At 46.8% G+C, this 8,821-nt stretch overlaps 1 protein-coding gene across 2 annotated transcripts; it reads left to right on the plus strand.

The window, feature by feature from the left end:
• Positions 1 to 629: 629 nt before the first annotated feature.
• On the plus strand, positions 630 to 5,470 carry Nanog (Nanog homeobox). Of its 2 annotated transcripts, none has more exons than XM_021649973.1 (4): positions 630 to 783; positions 3,317 to 3,585; positions 4,552 to 4,638; positions 5,072 to 5,470. In XM_021649973.1, exons 1-4 carry the CDS (start codon positions 630 to 632, stop codon positions 5,468 to 5,470), a joined length of 909 nt encoding a protein of 302 aa, XP_021505648.1. The 2 variants fall into 2 exon arrangements, with proteins under 2 accessions (XP_021505648.1, XP_021505649.1); XM_021649974.1 differs by having other exon boundaries at positions 5,075 to 5,470.
• The last annotated feature ends 3,351 nt before the right edge of the window (positions 5,471 to 8,821 follow it).

Raw genomic sequence — 8,821 nt, forward strand, 5'->3', positions numbered from 1 at the left:
CTGACTGTTTTACTACTTCTGTAGGAAGAATGGAAGAGGAAACCCCCTCACTTGAGATGCCCAGGGTTTGGGGGTACAGCCGTGGTTTAAAGGTGAAACATGGTAGAGCCTCAAGCAAGAACCAACTTTGTGTGTGTGTGTGTTTTCTTTCTTTCTTTTTTTTTTTAATTGTCTCTAGATCAGATGGGCTCCATGCTTTTCCTTCCCCTCCTCTCAGTCTGGGTCATTTTACAGCTTCTTTTGCATTACAATGTCCTTGGTGGGCCTGGCAGGTGGGCTTAACTGTGAATTCACAGGGCTGGTGGGCGTGGGTGCCGAGGCTGGAGGATAGTGGCTGGGCGGGGGCAGGGAGACCGGGGTGGAGGGTGGGGGAGGAGTGAGCTAGGGGCTGGGACCTACCTTTAAAATCTTGAGCTGTGGCCTTCTGCTAGGCTGAGCTGGTGTCTTGCTATTTTGTGGCAGGACTTGAGGCTCACCTCCTTGTGATAATTTTACACCTGGACGTTCAAAAAAATTTTTTCTAAACTCTTTCCACCTAGACACTAGGTTTTTAAAAGTCTTAACCTTTTCGTTGTTGTTAAACTTTTAAGAACTCACCTTCCCCCCCACCCCCGACCTCACCTTCTGACATGAGTGTGGATACTCCCGGTCCCTACAGTGTGCCTTGTTCTGAGAAAGCATCGGATACTGAGGACTCCTTGCCGAAGCCTGCAGTTCACGGTCCTGAGGAAAACTATTCTTGCCTACAAATGTCTGCTGCTGAGAAGCTCCGCACAGAGACCGGTAAGAGATCCAGTCGCTGAAGAACCAAAATAATTAGGGGGAGAGAGGGGAGGAATGGCTGAAGGGTTACTGCCTCTTTATGAACTGTGTGCATTAGCCTAAGCAGGTGACATTATTGACCCTCTGGATACCCCTCTCGAAGTTTTACTGGTGACACGTTGGCCTTCAAGTCTCAAGCTGTAGTGGGAGACTTGGGATCACAGACTCCTGTCTCCCACTACAGCTTGAGGCTGTTGTGGTGCGGTTTTTGGAAATTCATACGTTCCCATAATTACATGAGCTTGATGCACGGGGCCTGGGTATCCAGGTGTGCCGGGTGCTGCTCTCACTAGTGGGGAGACCTAACATCCCAAGCCTGGGATGAGCACCCCAGTTTTGGTGAGGTTGTACAGTTTGTTTGCAGTTTACCCAAATGGCTCTTTTCTCCAGCAGAAGTAGTTGGCATTTCAAATCTCAACCTTTGGGAAGAATGTGGGTGTCACTTCGCTGATCCGGGCTGGTGAGCTAAGCCCGCCTCCTGAACCCCAAACTAGTGTCCTTTGGGGGTAAAGATATAGCTAAGTGCTGGAGCCAAGGTCTGAAACTCATTTTGTCTGCCTAGACTCAGCCCTGTCCTCAGGCTCGCAAGTGGTAGTTTTAAATCTACTTACGTTTGGAGTAAACCACAAGAGAACCCAGCAACTACTAAGTTGTGTGTGCAGTGCTGGTGTGTGTGTGTGTGTGTGTGTGTCTGTGGTGAATGCAGGCTCTTGCACAGCAACACACTCAGCCGACAACTGCTGTGTCTGCTGCTTATTCCGGTGCATTGTCAGCCAGGTGGTGGAGGAGCACTTGTCGCCTGCCTGAGCTCTGGATTCAACCCTTAGCATCTCAGAGAACAACAAAATACCTGGCATTGTGGCATACACCTAACTGCAGCACTGAGGCAGGAGGATTGGGAAATTTTGTCTTGTGGGGGGAAAAGGCAACTGATGGTGAACTGGAGGTTTCAAGGATGAGAGGAACAGATTTGGTTAGTTGGAATTTTGCCCCAGTAACTGATAATTTAAAAGACTCTCTAGCTGACTGCTCTTTAACAGCAGGATAGACCACACAGGACCATTTTGAAATCATGGCTTTTTTTTTTTTTTTTTTAAATATTGGAGACTAAACCCAGGGCTGTACATTGCTAACAGCATCCTTCATAGATGTTAAGTCGTCCATGGATGTTCCGTCTGTCCATCTTTCTGTCTATGTACTTGTTGAGGTGGGGTTGGTTCAAACTCCCATCTCAGCTGCTGGAGCATCGAGGCTTCAGATTGGTGCTACCTGCCTCCTCTCACTGCCAGTGTTTCCTTGTAGGTGAGGTCACAGTTCTGATCAAGAGGGAGTGAGGGGCAGGAATTGGAAGGAAAGAAGACTACAAATTCGTACTTCCTCTCCATCCTATCCTGAACTTGAGCTGACCATTTGATTTGTTAGTTGTGGGTTTTTTGTTGTTGTTGTTTCTGTTTTTGTTTTTGCTTTTTCAAGACAGGGTTTTGCTGTTTGTAACCCTGGCTGTCCCGGAACTCCCTTTGTAGACCAGGCTGGTTTGAGCTCACAGAGACGCCCCAGCTTCTGCCTCCCAAGTGCTGAGATTAAAGGCTAATTTTTGTTTTCTACTAGGATGTACAGGGTCTAATTGTATAATTTAAATAAATATTATAACTTAAAACATGTACATAAGCCGGCGTGATGGTACGTGCCTTTAATCCCAGCACTCAGGGAGTCAGGGGCAGGCAGATCGCTGTCTACAAGGCCAGCGTGGTCTACAAGGCTAAGATAGCCAATGCTACACAGAGAAACCCTTGCCGGGGACCAGCCTCAGCCAGCTGTGGGTCTCAGCCAATTGTGAGTTTGGGAGAATTGGATCAGCAGGAGAGAAAATGGCTTCACACGCGTGCAGGGACAAGCTGACTCGTTTCAAGAGACTGTTTTTGGAAGGCAGTCTCTCTGCTCTGCTCAAGCTCTCTTTGTGCTCTCTGGCGCAGAGAGTCAGCCCCACTCTTTTATTGTTAAGTCATTTCCTTATACTTCCTACATGATCAAAAACCTTTTTGTCTTTCCCCGGGATATTGGCTTTTCCCCAAAGACCCACAGATGAGAATAAACGAAATATAGCAGGCTGTACTCTGCATACACGGTACAGTGACTACATTGCAAGCATATTTAATCATTAACTCAGTGCTTTTCTCACACAAACCTCGACATCATAAGTCATCTAGGCAAAATCTTGAGGTTACAATAAGTGGCATAAGAACAAAGAGCTGCTTAACAAACTAGGTTATTCTGAACTCTCAGCTGCTGTTTGTAGCTGAGCGAGTTCTTTCTGGGCTCTGTCTAAACATCTTTCGTGATAGAAGTGATCTTCCGGAGGGTCTCCAGCCCCTTCCTCAAACTATACGAAGCTCCTGTAACCTCCCTGTCCTATCCCAAGGAGTCACGTCCATGTGACCATGCCAGGCTGAGAATGCTCTATTATATTAACAAGTTACATATCTTTTCCTAACAGCCTCTCCTCGCCCTTCCTCTGTGGACCTACCTGTTCAAGACAGCCCTGATTCCTCTACCAGTCCCAAAGTAAAGCTCTCTGGTTCTCAGTCTGAGGAAGATCCCGACAAGAAGGGAGAGGGCAAGGTGTATGCCAAGAAGCAGAAGATGAGGACTGTGTTCTCTCAGGCCCAGCTGTGTGCGCTCAGGGACAGGTTTCAGAAGCAGAAGTACCTGAGTCTCCAGCAGATGCAAGAGCTGTCTGCCATTCTGAACCTTAGCTACAAGCAGGTAGGGTTGTTACCTTGTTGCCGTAAAAAAACCAAATGAGGCTGACTTGCCAATGAATGGAGCTGACTCTGGATGCCTCTCCACTCTGAGTAAGGTCTCTCTTCTCATGTTAAAATCATAATTATGTGATTCATATGTTACTCATTTTGTTCCATCAATTTATCTTCTACCTCATCCCTCCCCCCAGTCAGGGTCTTACTGTGTAGCCCTGGCTGGCCATAACTCGAGGTCTGCCTGCCTCTGCCCCAAAGGTTGTCTGGCTTTTTTTTTTTTTTTTTTTTTTTTAAATTTTCTTTTGTTTCTTGGTTTCGTTCCCGGCATGTAAGTCTTCGTGGGGGTGTCAGAGCTCTTGGAACTGGAGCTACAGTTGGAAGCTACCATGTGAAGGCTGAGAACTGAACTTGGGCCCTCTGGAAGAGAGGAGCCATCTCCCCAACTTTTGGCTTTTTTTTTTTTTTTTTTTTTTTTTTTTGGAGAAAGTGTCTCACCGTGTAGCCCTGGCTGTCCTGAAACTAACTCTGTAGACCAGGCTGGCCTCGAACTCGAGTTGTGCGTGCCTGAGCCTCCCCAAGTGTTGGCACTAAGGGCATGTGCCACCATGTCCGGCTCCGGCTTGAAAGACGGTGCACTGCGCGTGCGTGGTGTTTCACAGCTAAACTTTCAGCACCTGAGACAGAGACAGGAAGAGCCAGGACTCCGGGCCAGCCTGAAACAAAACACAGGAAATGGAGCTCATTTGCCAGTAAAGCATGCAAAAGCCTGGGACCAATCCCGACTCTTACCCCCATACACATATGCCCCTCTCCCAAAGCAGCCTGGAATTTAGCCTCTGCTCTCCACGTGCCACCTCCCCCCCCCATATTAATAATAAAAGTTAAAATGTTTTTCAAGAATTTGTGAAGCTGGGCTCATCTACATGTCTTCCTTTTCACGTGTACTTTTAAAAAGTCCCGTCGCTTCTTGCAGGTTAAGACCTGGTTCCAAAACCAAAGAATGAAATGTAAGCGGTGGCAGAAGAACCAGTGGCTGAAGCCCAGCAACAGCGCGACTCAGGTAGCAGCAAACTCCACGCGCTTTCTTTTCTCCGGTTTACGTGTGTGTGCACCATCTGTGTGTGGCTATGGGTGTGACCGAGATTTCCCGTAAGAGCAGCCAGTGGCTCTTTGCCTTTCAGTCCCATTCTGTTTCCATCTGGGGTCCATCAGTCCTGTCTCCTTCCCATCCCTCTTACCCCCCTCTCCTCCCTCATGTACTCTTTCTTGTGATCTTTCAAGTTTTTGAGGCAGGGTCTCTCTGTGTAGCCCTGGCAGTCAGCGATCTGCCTGTCGCTGTCTCAGGAGTGCCGGGATTAAAGGCATGCACCATCATGGTAATCTTTGCTTTTCCTATTCCTGCGGTTTACAGCTTTAGATTTGCAGCTGGGGCGTGATGGCACATGCCTTGTAAATCTCCTTTTTTGACTCACTGAGTTGCTCACCTCTTTCAGAAGGGCTCGGCCCTGGCAGAGTATCCCAAGGTCTACTCCAGCTATCCCCAGGGCTATCTGGTCAACCCATCTGGGAGCCTTCCAATGTGGAGCAGCCAGACTTGGACCGACCCAACGTGGAGCAACCAGACCTGGACCGGTTCAGCTTGGAGCAACCAGACCTGGACCGCTCAGACCTGGTGTACGCAAGCCTGGAATAGCCAGACCTGGAACACTGCTCCGTTCCATAACCTCGGAGAGGACTCTCTGCAGCCTTACACGCAGCTGCCGCAGAACTTCTCTGCCAGTGATTTGGAGGTGAATTTGGAAGCCATTGGGGAAAGCCATGCATATTGCAGCACCCCACAAGCCCTGGAGTTGTTCATGAACTACTCTGTGAATTCGTCGGGTGAAATGTGAGGACTGCGCAATTCAGCCTAAAGTCAGGGCAGTGGCCACATTCCGTCCTTCCACCAAAGATTTTTAGATTGTTCTTATTTTTATTATTATTACTTTTTATTGTTTAGTTTTTCGAGACAGGGTTTCTCTGTGTATCCCTGGCTGTCTTGGAACTAGCTCTGTAAACCAGACTGGCCTCAAAAATCACAGAGAACTGCCTGCCTGTCCTTACCTCCCAAGCGCTGGGATTAAAGGTGTGCACCACCACGGCCTGGCATCGTACGTTTGGGTATCTTTATTTTTTAGGATGTAGAATCTAAAAGTGTAAAAAGTAGTGTAAAGATTCATTCAGGTATGGTGGCCACTCGAGAGGATGAGGCAGAAAGATCACGATTTTGAGACTAGCTCAGATACACAGTAAGTTCAAGACCAGCCTGGACTCCCTTTGAATAGTAAGGCAGTGTCTCAACAAAAAAAAACTAAAGCTTTGGTTGAAGGAGGACTTCCGTCTTTGCCGTTAGGAGACTTTGTGTGTTCAGTGTGCTTTGTCAGCTTCCACCTCTTTGGAAGTTCACCAAGAGTACTTCTATATTAATTAAAATCTGTAGAAGTTTATATTTGCGTGTGCCATGATGAAGCAATGGCATTTTGACTAGTTTAAGTGAAATAAAACACTAACTTTACTTTTAGTGCTTTTGTCTCTTCTCTTGCTTTCACCTAGTGGGGTCAATATACTTTTTTTTATTTTTTTTTTAATATGTGAGGGAGGATCTCATGTAGCCCAGGCTGGCCTTGCATCTGCTATGTTGCCCAACACTTGAGGCTAAGATGGGAGAATCTAGTAGAGTTCAAGGCCAGCCTGAGCTACATAAGTTTTGTCTTTAAAGTGAACAAAAAAAAGGATAGCATGGAGCATGGTGCTCCTGAGTGGCTATATGGAGTTCGAGGCCAGCCAAGGCTACTTAGTGAGACCCTGTTGTAAAAACAAAAAAATTGAAGCGCTGGTGAGGTAGTCCAATATGGGAATGGCCTTGCTGACGAGTGTGACAACCTTCATTCAATCCCTGGAGTCTACACTTTGCAAACCCCTGTGAACTGCGCTCTGCCCTCCATCTGCGCACGCCGACATGTGTGCGTACTGTACAAACACAAGCGAAAACGCCGAGTACGTGTAAAAAAAGCAAACCAACAGCCCGGGAAGCAAAGACAAGAAGGTGGTTAGCTGCGGGAATTTTGCACCGTACTGGTTAATTAGAACTTCCTGTGGCTGGTTGCTCTTATGCCGAGGTTGACCCTCACAGAAGGTGGAATAGCTTTTTAGTTGTGTGTGTGTGTGTGTGTGTGTGTGTGGTTTTTGTTTGTGTGCTGCTTCCGTGCACTGCCCTGGTTATCCACTAATGCAGGACGCATACCCTCCCCCACTTTGATCCACACCTCTCCTGGACATGTGCTTCCGTATTGTACAGATTGTTCATTTTTTAAAAAGTACTTATTTGCATTTCATGTATGTACATTGGTATTTTGCCAGCACGTATGTCTGTGTGAGGTTGTCAGATCCGCCGGAACAGGAGTCACAGACAGTTGTGAGCTGCTGCGCCATCTCTCCAGCCCCCTATTCATCCATCATTATGCATGAGTGTCTGAGCTTATTTCATTTGTTTCTAGATTTGTCCATTTCCCTAGAAGTGTAATCGGATGTTTGCTTGGTTTCAGTATGTATTCCTTCTTGTCCTGGAACTCACCATGTACACCAAGCTGACTTCAAATCTAGAGCTCTCCCTGGCCCTGCCCCTGCCCCAGGCTAGGATTAAAAGCACCGTGCCCAGATGTAATTGATTTTTTTTTTTTTTTTATGCCTTAAAAGTGCACTATTTATAGTTAAACAAAACTACATTAGAGGCTGGGGAAATGGTTTGGAGGTTAAGAGCGCTGGCTGCCCTGACAGGACCCAGATTCAATTCCCAACACCCACACGGCATCTCACAACTGTCTATAACTTCAGTTTCGGCACATTGTCTGGCCTCTGCCGTCCGCCCCCCACAAACATACATGCAGGCTAAATACCTGCATACATGAAACAGGATACACTGCGTTGTGTGTACACGACACATTTTTTTAATCCGTTAGTTGACGAACACTCAGGCTGTTTTCTGTATGTTTTTGTGACTAGTATGGCAAAAGACATGGATATACAAGTGCCCTTGGTAGGTTGGCCTAGAGGCTTCACCTGTATGCATGCACCATTAGGCTTCCCCTCCTAATTTAGGTATCTCCTACAGGACCACATCGATTTTTTTCTTACACTGTTGATGGTTGCTTGTGTGCTTTTAATTGGGTTCTGCTGTAGCTAGAAGGTGTTGGAGATAGGAGATCAGAGTTCTAAATCTTGAAAACAGCCTTTGTTTGATTCTTACCTATTTATCCATATTCTGGCAGATACACAAGTCCAGCCCTCTCCTAAAAGGCACTGAGTGAAATTTTTTTTTTAATTTTTATGTTTATGAGTGTTTTACTGCATGCATGCATGTATGTATGTATATCTACATTTCCGTGTGTCTAGTGCCCGTGAGATGAGAAGAGGGGTCCTCTGCAAGAACAGCTGTTCTTGATCATTGAGAAGCCTCTCCAGCACCAGGAATTTTTTTTTTTTTTAAAGGGAAAAAACATTTATTTTGCCTCACAGTTTGGAAGGATTATACCACACCGGTTGGAATGGCGTGGTAAACAGCAGGCGGGCGGCTGGTCACATTGCATCTACGGTCAGGAATTGGGCAGCGATGAATAAGTCATGGGCATGTGCCCCGAGGAGGCCAGAAGCATTAGATCCTGTGGTGATGAGGCTGCAGGCCACCTGACATGGCTGCTGGCAATGAGACTGGTTCTCCGAAGAACAGTGACCGGTGACCCGGAAGACTGGTCTTTATTCCTAAGAAATCAGAACTGATGAGGGAGGCCCCGACAGCGCACCCAGTTCCCTCTGTGAGAACTGCAGGAACCACGCTGGCGTTCTCATCTCTTGTGTCATGCTCTCTGATTCTAGGCCAACCCTTGTCCCGGAGCTTCATCTCCCCTCCCCACGAGACTGAGACTGAGAGGATGTGTGGGTTCAGAAGTGAGTTTGGGGTTTAAGGGTGAGTTGAGGGTGGGGGAATGGGAGAGTAAGGGGGGAAAATGTAATTAGGTTGAAAAGACAAAAGATATATTCATCTGATGTGGTTGTGTGTAAATGTTCTGTTTTGCTGTGGAATAAGAAAGAAATTAATGTAACTCCTAATGCATTAATTATAGGTGACCCAATCACTGGTCAGTTTTATTAGATTTAGCTAAAAGCATTAACACAGAAAATATGAAAGAAGCAAGGCACACCTAGTA

This window comes from Meriones unguiculatus, chromosome 5 (genome assembly GCF_030254825.1).
Source record: "Meriones unguiculatus strain TT.TT164.6M chromosome 5, Bangor_MerUng_6.1, whole genome shotgun sequence".
NCBI lineage: Eukaryota > Metazoa > Chordata > Mammalia > Rodentia > Muridae > Meriones > Meriones unguiculatus.